The following is a 15,964-nucleotide window of genomic DNA, read 5'->3' as shown; positions in this document are numbered from 1 at the left end:
GAGATTTAGAAAAGGTGTTCATGGCAGATTCTTTTGTCACTTTTGATGGCTTAGCGTTGACAGCAGAGTGACATTTTGAGCACGTCAATACTACAAAAAAAAAAAAAAAATGCAACACCGGTCTCAGACCCCAGATCAGTGGACTCGGGCTCACACCACAGCACTAAAAATAGCAGTGCAGACATTCCTACTCCGCTGGAGCCTGGACTCTGCAACCTGCCCCTCCCACCAGGTATCAGAGCCTGGGCTCCAGCCAAACCAGGAATATCTATGCTACTATTTTTAGCCCCATAGCAGAAGCCTGAGTTAGCTGACCCACACTGAGTTGACTCAGGCTCTGAGACTTGCTGCTGCAGGGTTTTGTTTTTGTTTAATTTGGTTTGGCTTTCTTTGTTTTTTTGGGTTTTTTTTAGAGGAGAATCATAGACTTTAAGGTCAGAAGGGACCATTATGATCGTCTAGTCTGACCTCCTGCACAACGCAGGTCATGGAATCTCACCCACCAACTCCTGTAACAAACCCCTAACTTATGTCTGAGCTATTAAAGTCCTCAAATTGTGCTTTAAAGACTTCAAGGTGCAGAGAATCCTGCAGCAAGTGACCTGTGCCCCACACTGCAGAGGAAGGTGAAAAACCCCCAGGGCCTTTGCCAATCTGCCCTGGGGGGAAATTCCTTCCTGACCCCAAATATGGCGATCAGCTAAACCCTGAGCGTGTGGGCAAGACTTACCAGCCAGACACCCAGGAAGGAATTCTCTGTGGTAACTCATATCCCATCCCATCACAGGCCATTGGGCATATCTACCGCTAGTAGTCAAAGATCAATTAATTGCCAGAATTAGACTATCCCATCATACCATCTCCTCCATAAACTTATCAAGCTTTGTCTTGAAGCCAGATATGTCTTTTGTCCCCACTTCTTCCCTTGGAAGGCTGTTCCAGAACTTCACTCCTCTGATGGTTAGAAGCCTTTGTCTAATTTCAAGTCTAAACTTCCTAATGGCCAGTTTATATCCATTTGTTCTTGTGTCCACATTGGTACTGAGCTTAAATAATTCTTCTCCCTCTCTGGTATTTATCCCTCTGATATATTTATAGAGAGCAATCATATCTCCCCTCAGCCTTCTTTTGGTTAGGCTAAACAAGCCAAGCTCCTTGAGTCTCCTTTCATAAGACAGGTTTTCCATTCCTCGGATCATCCTAGTAGCCCTTCTCTGTACCTGCTCCACTTTGAATTCATCCTTCTTAAACATGGGAAACCAGAACTGCACACAGTATTCCAGGTGAGGACTCACCAGTGCCTTGTATAACGGTACTAGCACCTCCTTATCTCAACTGGAAATATCTCGCCTAATGCATCCCAAGACCGCATTAGCTTTTTTCATGGCCATTTCACATTGGCGGCTCATAGTCATCCTGTGATTAGCCAATACTCCGAGGTCCTTCTCCTCCTCTGTTACTTCCAAGTGATGCGTCCCCCGTTTATAACAATAATTCTTGTTATTAATCCCTAAATGCATGACCTTGCACTTCTCACTATTAAATTTCATCCTATTACTATTACTCCAGTTTACAAGGTCATCCAGATCTATGATATCCCGGTCCTTCTCTGTATTGGCAATATCTCCCAGCTTTGTGTCATCCGCAAACTTTATTAGCACATTCCCACTTTTTGTGCCAAGGTCAGTAATAAAAAGATTGGTCCCAAAACCGATCCCTGAGGAACTCCACTAGTAACCTCCCTCCAGTCTGATGGTTCACCTTTCAGTGTGACCTGCTGTAGTCTCCCTGTTAACCAATTCCTTATCCACCTTTCAGTTTTCATATTGACCCCCATCTTTTCCAATTTAGCTAATAATTCTCCTTGTGGAACCGTATCAAATGCCTTACTGAAATCGAGGTAAATTAGATCCACTGCATTCCCTTTGTCTAAAAAACCTGTTACCGTCTCAAAGAAGGGATCAGGTTGGTTTGACATGATCTACCTTTTGTCAAGCCATGTTGTATTTTGTCCCATTTACCATTGACCTCAATGTCCTTAACTACTTTCTCCTTCAGAATTTTTTCCAAGACCTTGCATACTACAGATGTCAAACTAACAGGCCTGTAGCTACCCGGATCGCTTTTTTTACCTTTCTTAAAAATAGGAACTGTGTTAGCAATTCTCCATGCATACGGTACAACCCCTGAGTTTACAGATTGATTAAAAATTCTTGCTAACGGGCTTGCAATTTCATGTGCCAGTTCCTTTAATATTCTTGGATGAAGATTACCAGGCCCCCTGATTTAGTCCCATTAAACTGTTGGAGTTTGCCTTCTACCTCGGATGTGGTAATATCTACCTCTATAGCCTCCTTCTCATTTGTCGTCCTACCATTATCCCTAAGCTCCTCATTAGCCTCATTAAAGACTGAGGCAAAGTTATTGGGCCATGCCTAGATTATCCTTGACCTCCACTCCATCCTCGGTGTTTCGCAGTCCCACCTCTTCTTCTTTCTTTGTTTTCTTCTTATTAATATGGCTATAGAACCTTTTTTGCTGCAGGATGGCTGCCTCTGTGTACCCAGAAGCCTCCTGCTGCGAGACAAGCCCAAGGAAGAAACCAACAGAACTCCACTGGCCATCGCCTACAGCCCCCAGCAAACCTCTCCAACGCATCATCAGTGATCCACAACCCATCCTGGACAATGACCCCTCACTTTCACAGGCCTTCGGAGGCAGGCCAGTCCTCGCCCACAGACAACCCGCCAACCTGAAGCATATTCTCACCAGCAACGACACATCGCACCATAGTAACTCTCACTCAGGAACCAATCCATGCAACAAACCTTGATGCCAACTCTGCCCACATATCTACACCAGCAACACCATCACAGGACCTAACCAGATCAGCCACAACATCACCGGCTCATTCACCTGCACGTCCACCAAAGTAATATACGCCATCATGTGCCAGCAATGCCCCTCTGCTATGTACATCGGCCAAACTGGACAGTCCCTATGTAAAAGGATAAATGGACACAAATCAGATATTAGGAATGGCAATATACAGAGACCTGTAGGAGAACACGTCAATCTCCCTGGACACACAATAACAGATTTAAAGGCAGCCATCCTGCAGCAAAGAAACTTCAGGACCAGACTTCAAAGAGAAACTGCTGAGCTTCAGTTCCTTTACAAATTTGACACTAGCAGCTCAGGATTAAACAAAGACTGTGACTAGCTAGCCAACTACAAAAGCAGTTTCTCCTCCCTTGGGGTTCACACCTCAACTGCTAGAAGACGGTCTCATCCTCCCTGATTGAACTAACCTCGTTATCCCTAGCCTGATTCTTGCTTGCATATTTATACCTGCCTCTGGAAACTTCCACTACATGCATCTGACAAAGTGGATATTCACCCACAAAAGCTTATACTCCAATACGTCTGTTAGTCTATAAGGTGCCACAGGACTCTTTGCCGCTTTTACAGATCCAGACTAACACGGCTACCCCTCTGATACTTGAGATCTATTTTTGTTTATCCTTCCATTTAGTTTGAACTGAATTAGCTCATGATCGCTCAAACCAAGGTTGTCCCCTACAATCATTTCTTCTGTGAGGTCCTCACTGCTCACCAAAACCAAATCTAAAATGGCACGCAGTGTTCCGCAGCTGTAGTTGACACCGATTGTTGCTAGTAGAACTCTTTACCTACACAGTGCTGACTCCAGTGGGGCACTTTGTGGTAGGATTGCCAACTTTCTATCTGCAGAAAACCGAACGCCCTTGCCCTGCCCCCGCTCACTCCATTCCTCCCTGCCTTCATTGCTCACTCTCCCCCACACTTGCTCATTTTCACCAAGCTGGGGCAGGGGGTTGGGGTGCGGGAGGGGTTGAGGGCTCCAGCTGGGGGAGCGGGCTCTGGAATGGGGCCAGAAATGAGGGGTTCGGGAGGGGGCTCCGGTCTGGGGCAGGGGGTAGGGTGCAGGAGGGGGTGAAGGCTCTAGGCTGGAGGTGCAGGCCCTGGGGTTGGGCTGGGGATGAGGGGTTTGGGGTGCAGGAGGGGGCTCCAGGCTGGGGCAGGAGGTTGAGGTGTGGGATGCAGGCTCTGGGAGGGAGATTGGGTACAGGAGGAGTTCAGGGCTGGAGCAGGGGGTTGGGGCATGGACTCCAGGGGATGCTTACCTCAGGCGACTCCCAGGAAGCTACCGGAATCTCCCTCTGGCTCCTAGCCTAGGCTTAGGGGCAGCCAGGTGGTTCTGAGCACTACCCCTTCCTGCAGGCGCCACCCCCACAGCTCCCATTGGCCGAGCTGGCACTTGGGGTGGACGCAGTGGGCAAAGCCCCCGTGGCTGTCCCTACACCTAGGAGCCAGAGGGACGCAGTGCTGACCAGAGCTGCCAGGGTCCCTTTTCTGGTCTAAAACCGTATGCCTGGCAACCCTTACTGTGTGGGCAGATCAGATGTAGGATCAGGCCATTGCTTGTACCCCCCTTCTCTGTCCCTGTAGTATGGTGGGGTTTGCTTCTTACTGATTCTGTCTTTCACCTCACTTGGGGCTGTGACTGGCTTGAATTAGGCCTGGTCTTCACGAGGAAATTAGGTGGTTAAACCAAACTAACCCCCTTGTAGACAATGCTAGGTTGATGGGAGAATTCTCCCATTGACATACCTACCGCCCCTCCGGGAGGTGCTGACAGGAGAATCCCTCCTGTTGGCCTAGGTGGTGTCTTCACTGAAGCACCACTCCTGCATTTTAAGTGTCGACAAGGCCTTAAGCTTAACTGACAGTTTACCAGAAAACCTGCTCCTGAACATAATTTGTTTTAGTGCTGAAATGTGCATCAGAGAATATCAGGCTTGGAAGGGACCTCATGAGGTCATCTAGTCCAACCCCCTGCTCAAAGCAGGACCAATCCCCCACTAAATCATCCCAGCCAGGGCTTTGTCAAGCCTGACCTTGAAAACCTCTAAGGAAGGAGATTCCACCACCTCCCGAGGTAACCCATTCCAGTGCTTCACAACCCTCCTAGTAAAAACGGTTTTCCTAACATCCAACCTAAACCTCCCCCACTGCAACTTGAGACCATTACTCCTTGTTCTGTCATCTGGTACCACTGAAAACAGTCTAGATCCATCCTCTTTGGAACCCCCCTCCCCCCGCCCAGGTAGTTGAAAGCAGCTATCAAATCCCCCCTCATTCTTCTCTTCTGCAGACTAAATAATCCCAGGTCCCTCAGCCTCTCCTCATAAGTCATGTGCTCCAGCCCCCTAATCATTTTTGTTCCCCTCCACTGGACTCTTTCCAATTTTTCCACATCCTTCTTGTAGTGTGGGGCCCAAAACTGGACACAGTACTCCAGATGAGGCCTCACCAATGTCGAATAGAGGGGAATGATCACGTCCCTCCATCTGCTGGCAATGCTCCTACTTATGAAGCCCAAAATGCCATTAGCGTTCTTGGCAACGAGGGCACACTGTTGACTCATATCCAGCTTCTCATCCACTGTAACCCCTAGGTCTTTTTCTGCAGAACTGCTGCTGAGCCATTCGGTCCCTAGTCTGTAGCGGTGCATGGGATTCTTCCGTCCTAAGTGCAGGACTCTGCACTTGTCCTTGTTGAACCTCATCAGATTTCTTTTGGCCCAATCCCCTAATTTGTCTAAGTCCCTATGTATCCTATCCCTACCCTCCAGCATACCTACCACTCCTCCCAGTTTACTGTCATCTGCAAACTTGCTGAGGGTTCAGTCCATGTCATCCTCCAGATCATTAATAAAGATACTGAACAAAACTGGCCTGAGGACCGGCCCTTGGGGCACTCTGCTTGATACCGACTGCCAACTAGACATGGAGCTCAATGATCTAGCCAACTTTCTATCCACCTTATAGTCCATTCATCCAGCCCATACTTCTTTAGCTTGCTGGGAAGAATACTGTGGGAGACCATATCCAAAGCTTTGCTAAAGTCAAGGAATAACACGTCCACTGCTTTCCCCTCATCCACAGAGCCAGTTATCTTGTCATAGAAGGCACTTAGATTAGTCAGGCATGACTTGCCCTTGGTGAATCCATGCTGACTGTTCCTGATCACTTTCCTCTCCTCTAAGTGCTTCAGAATTGATTCCTTGAGGACCTGCTCCATGGTTTTTCAGAGACTGAGGTGAGGCTGATTGGCCTGTAGTTCCCAGGATCCTCCTCCTTCACTTTTTTAAAGATGGGCACTACATTAGCCTTTTTCCAGTCATCCAGGACCTCCCCCGATCGCCACAAGTTTTCAAAGATAATGGCCAATGGCTCTGCAATCACATCCGCCAACTCCTTTAGCACTCTCGGATGTAACGCATCCGGCCCCATGGACTTGTGCTTGTCCAGCTTTTCTAAATAGTCCCGAACCACTTCTTTCTCCACGGAGGGCTCGTCACCTCCTCCCCATGCCCAGTGCAGTAGTCTGGGAGCTGACCTTGTTCATGAAGACAGAGTCAAAAAAAGCATTGAGTACATTAGCTTTTTCCACATCCTCTGTCACTAGATTGCCTCCCTCATTCAGTAAGGGGCCCACACTTTCCTTGACTTTCTTCTTGTTGCTAACATACCTGAAGAAACCCTTCTTGTTACTCTTAACATCTCTTGCTAGCTGCAACTACAGGTGTGATTTGGCCTTCCTGATTTCACTCCTGCATGCATGAGCAATATTTTTATACTCCTCCCTGGTCATTTGTCCAATCTTCCACTTCTTGTAAGCTTCTTTTTTGTGTTTAAGATCAGCAAGGATTTCACTGTTTAGCCAAGCTGGTCACCCGCCATATTTACTATTCTTTCTACACATGGAGTGGTTTGTCCCTGCAACCTCAATAAGGATTCTTTAAAATACTGCCAGCTCTCCTGGACTCCTTTCCCCCTCATGTTATTCTCCCAGGGGATCCTGCCCATCAGTTACCTGAGGGAGTCAAAGTCTGCTTTTCTGAAGTCCAGGGTCCATATTCTTCTGCTCCTGAACTCGACCATCTCATCGTCACTGCCTCCCAGGTTCCCATCCACTTTTGCTTCCCCTACTAATTCTTCCCGGTTTGTGAGCAGCAGGTCAAGAAGAGCTCTGCCCCTAGTTGGTTCCTCCAGCACTTGCACCAGGAAATTGTCCCCTACCCTTTCCAAAAACTTCCTGGATTGTCCATGCACTGCTGTATTGCTCTCCCAGCAGATATCGGGGTGATTGAAGTCCCCTATGAGAACCAGGGCCTGTGATCTAGTAACTTCTGTGAGTTGCCGGAAGAAAGCCTCGTTCACCTCATCCCCCTGAAGAAGTTGCATCCTCTCTCTCTGTTCTCTGTTTAATTTACATTGTCATCTTTTAATAACCTGAAAACATCTGCCAGTAAGATTCAAAGAGGGGAGAAAATCCACTAGATCTTTTTAACCCTGAAAAATAAAGCAATGGTGCATCGCCACAGAACCTTGCATCTTCAGACAACACACTGGGCACACCTTAATGACCTATGTGGAATCATTTTTTAAAAAGAAATTAACAAAACAATAAAAGCCCTTTATTTAAGTTATAGGTAGGCTTTGAAGGGTGAGATTTTTATGGATAATTTTTAATCACCGTGCACACACAAACTGACAAAAGAAATCCATTGATGATGATTGAAATTTACATATAGGCAAAGTAAGAAAAATGCTGCTTGAGAACTTTTAGAGTAAAATCCAGTGACTTTTCAATTAAAATTGTTACAAATGGACAAGCAACTAGTTACAGCTGTAACCGGAGTGTGCACAGCAATACCTAGCACTGCGTTCTGTGTTTCTGCTACACTAGGTTTGCTGTAGAACAGGGGTGGGCAAACTTTTTGGCCTGAGGGCCACATCGAGGTGTGAAACTGTATGGAGGGCCGGGTAGGGAAGGTTGTGCTCCCCAAACAGCCTGGCCCCCGCCCCCATTCACCCCCTCCCACTTCCCGCCCCCTGACTGCCCCCCTCAGAACCCTCGATCCATCCAACCCTCCCCTGCTCCTTGTCTCCTGACTGCCCCCTCCCAGGACCGCCTGCCCCAAACCCTCCCCCCCTCCCCCATCCAACCCCCGTGCTCCCTGACCCCTATCCACACTCCCACCTCCTATCCAACCCCCCCTGCTCCCTGTCCCTGGACTGCACCCCCCCAGAAACTCCATCCCTTGATCCCTGTCCCCTGACTGCCCCCCGGGTTCCCCTACCCCTTATCCAACCCACCCCTTGCTGCCCCCGCCCCCTTACCATGCTGCTCAGGAGCAGGAGCTCGCAGCCCCGCTGCCCAGACGAAGCCAGCTACCTGAGGCTGCGGGGGAGGGGGGACAGCAGGGGAGGGGCCGGGGGCTAGCCTCCCCGACTAGGAGCTTAAGGACCAGGCAGGATGGTCCCGTGGGCCGGATGTGGCCTGCGGGCCGTAGTTTGCCCACCGCTGTTGTAGAATGTTATTTCAACTATGTACTTAGTTACTGACCAGAATGGACTGTACCCGAGGTTAACTCTAGTTCTATCGGCACAAAGTCCTTCCATTTAAAGTCCTAAGGGCTTGTCTGTGTTCTGTGAAGCTCTGTCTCCCTCCCTTGGAGCTTAGGCATCTTGCTGAGGTTTTAAATGATTTTTCTGTCTTGGCCAGGACATGACTTTCCACTTCAGCTACAAGAACGTGCCGCTGCTGTTTTCTGGATTGGTGATCAATACACCTGGAGGTTAGTACAGCTATGTTAGCAAATCGGCTGACTTGCTGCTCACCCCAGGCCAAACCAAAGGCTTGCTACTTAGCAGTCTTGTCTGAATGACCCCATCCCATGAGGTCAGAGGTTCCTAGAGGGTCCAGGGCAAGGTGGTTAACAGGTTGGAAATTGGGGCACAGAGGCTGAAGGTGATGAGATGACTTCTGTGTCACTATTCAGGTGTTGCACAAGCCTTAGCGAATGTGGTTGAGAGTTTCACTTTATGGAATTGGACGTCGCACTCCATGTGGCCTGTGTGGTGGGAGCTGTTTGTTGCATGGTTAGGTGCTTTTCTCTGTGTGCTTGAAGCAGATGACTCATTCTGTGCAGTCAGTAACCTTGTGCTGTCCTTTCCTGTCTATCAGAAATGGCTGGTGCTTTCGTCGCAGTCTTCTTCCTAGCCATGTTTTATGAGGGCCTCAAAATAGCCCGGGAGAGTCTGCTCCGTAAATCACAGGTCAGCATTCGCTACAACTCCATGCCTGTCCCGGGACCAAATGGCACCACTTTGATGGAGACGCACAAAACAGTCGGGTAAGAATCCACTTTCCTTCTAACACAAACGCTGCTCATCTCAGCAGAAAACACAGGGAAAACTGAAACACAGAAAATTCTAGGCAGATCAAATAGTCCTCTGCAGTAAAACTAACTTCATGCTTGTACATGCTTCATCCTATACAAACTATAAATACAGGGAACCTGCAGCTCCCTTTTCGGGCGGGAGGAGGGAATGCAACAGCTACTCTTCACCAGCCACGTGAGGCCCTTTTAATGAAGGGGAAACAAAGAATAAAAGCAGGGGAAGCTCGTAGGGAGGTGGGATGCTGTTTCCAGATTTGAATTTGGCTAGGACACTAGACTCTCTGTCTATTCTTACATAAGGCACCAAAGGATCTTTCTGTGCCCATGAGTGGTCAAGGCCTCTGTTTGCAGACAAGCTGCCCTGTGTGGCTGGCAGTGAGGGCCAGGTAGTAAAACGAGCTGGAATGATTTTGACCCTCAAACCTTAGCAGCTTTGATCACCCAGTGAACATCATTATTCCTTATCAAGGAATAACCAGCTTTTATTACAAAGCAGCCAGCTTCATGGAGGACGTTGCAGTCATCTATGACAAATACACGTGACAGGAGATCTCTGCCCTTTACTGTCCCATCTCTCTTGGTGTTTCATGGCCACCTTGGCATGTCCAGCCCATGGGTTATTTTCTCTCTCTGGGGACCCTGCATTTCCCATCCTGTGACTCTTGTTCACTGACTGGTCATCCTTTTCTGATTCCTCAGACAACAGATGCTGAGCTTCCCTCATCTCCTGCAGACAGTGCTGCACATCATACAAGTGGTGGTCAGTTACTTCCTCATGCTGATCTTCATGACCTACAACGCATACCTCTGCATAGCCGTGGCAGCAGGCGCAGGCACTGGCTACTTCCTCTTCAGCTGGAAAAAGGCAGTTGTTGTGGATATCACGGAGCACTGCCATTAATGCTGGACACAGCATGAGAGCCTCTCTCTACCCCTTCCCTCACTCTAACTGCAGTCACCAGGAGAATGGGGATCATTCCCCGGCTGCCTGAGAACCAACAATAACCATGAAAATCAGTGTGTGTTTTACCACCAATGTCCTAGTCAGGACACTGCCTGGGCAGCTCACAGGGATTCCTGGTGTTGGGGATTTCCCACCAAGCAACCTGGCACCCACACTAGATGGACCAGCTCTTGAGGTCACACCAGAGCCACCCTTGACCACAATTTATGTTGCATTTGTAGATTGTTCCCTGATTGAAATTACATAGCAAGTAGAAATTTACAAGATTATTGAAATGTCCTTTTAAAACATTTTATTTTTAAAGAATAAATGCTCAGATCTGGGGGGTTTTATGAATGTTCGATAAAGGCGCCAGTACGTGACAATGGCTGTTTTAATTTTCTAAAAAAATCTGTGCTTAATGCCTGGGGGAGGGAGGCGGGGATATGACTGACCTCTGGGCCAGCCACACCCTCTGGGACAGTTTATAGAAAGTTCTGTCCACAAAATTACAGAGTGCTGCTGGTAAATCACCAGAGGCCTAATGGGCTCAGGTCTGCTCCGAGAAGTGTGCACCATTCTTATTAACTCCTGTGGGCATGTTGTATCCATGTGTGTCTGGGCCAGCCTGGGGCCGCTTTCAAGCATACAGGTGTGTTTAATGTTGCTGGTTTTCTGCTGTATCCTTGCTCTGCTCAGCTATGAACAGCAGGAACATTTCAAACTGGCCACTTCGGCTTACTGATCATGGAAATGTACTCCCAAATGCAAATCAGCAATCACATTTTTAAGTAGCAGAAAGAGACTTTAAATAAAGCATTGAAGCCATGCTGATTTCATCTCAATTTGCAGCCATGTGCTGTTAGAGACTCAGATTTGTCATTCAGTGAAAATTGTCAGCAGCTGGCTCTATTGTTCTGACTGTTTATAATATTGTGATTTCTTTTTTCTTTCCGGTTAAACCAAGTGACACGAAGAAAGCTATTAAAGGTTGACATTTCTGGAGAGGAGATTCCTTGGCTGGGCTAGCAGGTAAAGAACCAAACTTGTATAGGGAGGATTTAGCAGCCTTAAAACTTGCTCCTCTTAGATGAGGGTTGGGGGATAAGAGACTGTAGGGTCAGTAAAAGGAGTTTCAACCCTGAGGACTCTTCTTTGTCATAATCACCAAACCTGGAACTTCTCATCATGGCTGTGCTGGAGCAACCAATGCCAACGTCAGAACTGGATAGCAGCCAGAAGAGAGCTTCCCACCCTCCAGCCAGGCCCCTCGTGCTAGGAGCCCAACAGATCTCACGAACAAGGCAGGGTTCAGGTCTTGCTGGGAGATCCCTGGCAATACCCAGATGCTGTGGGCAGCAGGGTTGATTCAATAGTTGGTGGTCTTCCCTCTGAGTCACAGCTAAACTGTGTAACTAGGGAATTCTGTGTTGCTAGGGTGCTAGAGATGAGATGTAAAGTTGAGTTCCTGACTGCTTGTTAAAGAGCCCTTGTTTTCTGGGTAGGAGGTGGGCTGTTAGCTGAGTGTGATGGCCTGATTCTGATGGGAGAAATGCTGTTCTGCCTCCTCAAATCCCCTTGCAGCTTCACTGTTTATTTTACCCCTTATCTCCATGTGTGAGCACGTGCAGGCCTAGTACAATGGCTCTCTGATTGGGTTCTCAAGGTGTACTACCCTACAAAAGCCTACCTTCCTCTACAGCATTTAGAAGAAAACTTCAGAACTATCATGCATTGCCACTGGCAGGCCTACTGCCCCGAGCTCTCGTTGCTGTCACCCACTCTTTCAAAAAGCTGGTACCCTGGTTTGATGATACAAGGTATTTGTGCTTTTCATCTTTGTAGAGCAGCACAAACTGGAGCAAAGGGAGACTAATCTAAGTCAAACCAAATGTCTACCCCAAAATCAAACACCCACTGAACTTAGTTGCAGCTCTTGCTGTTTCATGTAGCTGATCAGCATGTGAATGAAAATCAAGGGGATCAGATGTAACCACCCCTTCTTGGATTTTGATGGGAGATAAGGAAGACCCCTGGCTCCATTCTTCCATGCCTGGCAGTGCAGATTTTTCCCTTTACACTCCTGGTGTTTTCCAGACCCAAATAAATGTTCAAGATGATGTGGGAGGAGTGGCCTCCTGAGGAGTAACTAATGTACAGTGAAAACTAGGTAGGGTACAGTAGTGCAGCAAAGTTCCAGCCAGACTGATGTCCTGTCTCCAGCAATGGCCTGTACCAGCTGCATCATGGAAGGAAAAAGCCTCCTAATATACTTCAAACAATTCTCTCCTGCTATAGCACTTCGGGGGGGGGGGGGGGATTGTGTGTGTGTGGGGGGTCCTTTCTGCCCCCCTAGTTCCATGTCCTGAAGTTTGAGTAACTTCAGTGCTTTTTGGAGAAACCTAAAACAGCTGATGACAGGGTCTGGTTTTTAATCCTTCTACACGTTGACCCTTGAGCTTAGTAGCATGAATGCATTCCATAGTTGAGCTCTGTGTGAACCAGTCTCCTTTGATCAGTCTAGAGATGTTCCTTTTTCTTATGGGACGCAGTGACTAGGTGGTTTTCATGCCGATGTTGGTTATTTCATACACCCTTAGACATAGACTCTTTCCAAACTTGACAACCCCCAGTTGCTTAATCTTTCCTCACCCATCACTCCTTCTAGCCACATTTGTGGCTCTCAGTTGCAGGTGAGCAAATTAACCTGTGTTCATGGGGTGTATAATCATTGTGTCATCCAAGCATTGTGACACTTCCTATACAATTCTGTCCCTTGTTCTGTTAGCTATGTCCCAGAACATGATAGAAAAGCTACAGCAAGAACAATCTTATGTATATTATGACCTTCATCTCTGCGTGCCTCCTACTATGCTGTAGGATAGGACAGTGCTATTATCCCTACTTTACAGCTGGGAAACTCAGGCCCAGATCCACAAAGGTGTTTAGAGTCCTAACTTCCATTGGAATCACTGGAAGTTAGAACCCCACATACCTTTGTGCATTTGGGCCTGAGGGACTTGCTGAAAGTCGCATGTCTATGGCAGAGCAGGAAATTGATCTCATGTCCCTGGTATCCCAAGCTAGTGCCCTAACCACTGGCCCATCCTTCCTCTTGCTGTTTATGAAATGTGTAACTCTTTGGAAGCCAGCTAGTTGAGTGCATGTGACATGGAAACTGGTTCCCAGTGCTCCTGTAGAAGCGTTCCAGAGCACTGGTATGGTTCAGACTCATGGGGTCTCGCTCCTTATTCTCTGCCTGGGCCTATCTCCTCAGACTCCTGTCTGAATGTGATGTTACTCACCCTCCACTCCCTCAGGTTGGGAAACAGCAGAAGGCAGTTTGCATTTGAGAGCAGAGGGGCTGGCACTGGCTCAAGTGGGTGAAGTATGTTCTGGTGCTAGTCAAGCCAAGGCTGGGAGAGGAAGAGAGGGGCGCATCGGTAATGAGTACAATTCAAAACTACTCTTCCCCATCCCCCATACATGAATTGTGTCTGTCTACCCTACCCTGGCTGCAGCATGCTTTCTCCGCTTGATGAGACTCTGCTCTCTCACAATCTCCACAAACTTTACTAGCCTGAATCATTGCATTTCACAAGTTTGCTAAGAGTGGCCAGGGCCAAGTCTTAACCTTGAGGCTCACTTAATATGAGTGTGCCCCTATTATCTCTGTGGGCTTCTCATGAGCCTTCAATCCATGGACAGTTTTTACCCTTTGTGCTTAAATGTAAATTGACAATCCAGTGGTGTGTTTATAAAATAAACTGACAGAGCCACGTCCCTCACTGGGTTACAATCTCCACATGGTACATCAGTCCTAACATCCCTGTGTTCCTGGCCCAGGCTGGTTGATTTGCCAACCTCCCTAGAGCACCTTCTAGTAACACCCCTTTTCCTGCCTGGAATCTTTTGCAGGAGTGTTTGAGGCAGACCTCCTGTTGCTGACATTAGGCTTCTATTGGAGGAAAGTCTCCCCCTCCAATGACTAATAATTGTTCTTAAATGATACATGTATTTAACATGATTAAAGATAATGTATGGTGGGCTGTATGCAAGTATGTTGTTTTCAGACTGTATCTCCTGATTGTGACCTCGGATGAATTACAGAGTGTTCACTCATCTCCTAGGCTCTGAATTCTGTTGCAAATAAACTGTCTTTTTGTTGCTTTTTTATCTAAGTGCCTTTAGGAAACAACTGGGGGTACTGCCTTTTAGTTGAACTATAGCTGATTCCAGCTGTATCACAGGGTTGGTTACAGGGGACCATGATATTGTTTTTAAATTCATTGTTCTGGAAACAACTTGTTTGAAATGTAAATAGAGCTCCTCCTATATATAATTAGTCAATAAAGTAGACTGCATTTTACTGGGGTGGAAGTGTCTTGGAACATGTACCTCTAACATGGAAAAGGTGAAGCTGGGCACTGAGCCAGAGCAGGCACCACCAGACTCCACAAGGAGTAACTACCCAGCTGTAAGTGGCCTATGGAGTCAGCACCTAGACTGCTCAACGTGGCCTTATCCCCAGCCCCTTTCCAGTCGACCCACCTTCACAGGACAAGTACGCTGCAGAGGCTTTGAGTACCAGGCTTGCTGTGTTTAAGAATGGAGAAAAGGAACAGCATCTACTGGGGCACTTGAGTACCAGTACCAGCACATGAAAAACAGCCTCCAAAGGGTAACTTTCTGTTCATGTAAGCTTACAATGGATGGGAAAAGTCAAGTAGAGGAACAGTAGTTAGCACAACCTCCTTCAAAATCTGCTTTCTATATACATCCTGAGCAGAGGGCCTATAAATCTACAGCTGTTTCAAGTGGGTGAACAGCAATGCTGGAGAGGAATTTACTATGATAGATGAGTTTATAACTAGGAGTAGCAGGACAAAACTAAGACAGGGAAAAATTGCCACTATATAGTACAAAAAATGGTGATTACTCCATCACTTCAGCTACTTGGAACAAGAATGGCTAATACATCAAAAGCTAATAAACGATGGTCACATAAACACCACCCTATACGGGAAACCTACTGACCGCTATTCCTACCTACATGCCTCCAGCTTTCACCCTGACCACACCACACAATCCATTGTCTACAGCCAAGCTCTGCGATACAACCGCATTTGCTCCAACCCCTCAGACAGACACCTACAAGATCTCTATCAAGCATTCTTACAACTACAGTACCCACCTGCGGAAGTGAAGAAACAGATTGATAGAGCCAGAAGAGTTCCCAGAAGTCACCTACTACAGGACAGGCCTAACAAAGAAAACAACAGAAGGCCACTAGCCGTCACCTTCAGCCCCCAACTAAAACCCCTCCAACGCATTATTAAGGATCTACAACCTATCCTGAAGGATGACCCAACACTCTCACAAATCTTGGGAGACAGGCCAGTCCTTGCCTACAGACAGCCCCCCAACCTGAAGCAAATACTCACCAGCAACCACATACCACACAACAGAACCACTAACCCAGGAACCTATCCTTGCAACAAAGCCCGTTGCCAACTGTGCCCACATATCTATTCAGGGGACACCATCACAGGGCCTAATAACATCAGCCACATTGCAAATTGGATACAGTTAACTTAGGTTACCTTGCATAATGGACTTAGCCACTCCCAGTCTCTATTCAAGCCTATTTCCCCTTGTTTTTTCCTGCTCCCCCCCACCCCCCCAGACATTCTTGTTAAACCCTGGATTTGTGCTAGAAATGGCCC

At 47.5% G+C, this 15,964-nt stretch overlaps 1 protein-coding gene across 1 annotated transcript in view; it reads left to right on the top strand.

Moving 5' to 3' along the window:
- SLC31A1 (solute carrier family 31 member 1) overlaps positions 1-12,559 on the top strand; it is a 43,771-nt gene extending 31,212 nt beyond the window's left edge. Inside the window, exons 3-5 of the mRNA XM_074973897.1 lie at positions 8,617-8,689; positions 9,079-9,247; positions 9,995-12,559. Coding sequence (XP_074829998.1) covers positions 8,617-8,689; positions 9,079-9,247; positions 9,995-10,196 — 444 coding nt within the window. The 3' untranslated portion in view covers positions 10,197-12,559. The remainder of the gene's footprint in view (positions 1-8,616; positions 8,690-9,078; positions 9,248-9,994) is intronic.
- Positions 12,560-15,964: the final 3,405 nt, after the last annotated feature.

Source organism: Natator depressus, chromosome 16 (assembly GCF_965152275.1).
Source record: "Natator depressus isolate rNatDep1 chromosome 16, rNatDep2.hap1, whole genome shotgun sequence".
Lineage (NCBI taxonomy): Eukaryota > Metazoa > Chordata > Testudines > Cheloniidae > Natator > Natator depressus.
This window is presented reverse-complemented; position numbering and strand designations above follow the sequence as displayed.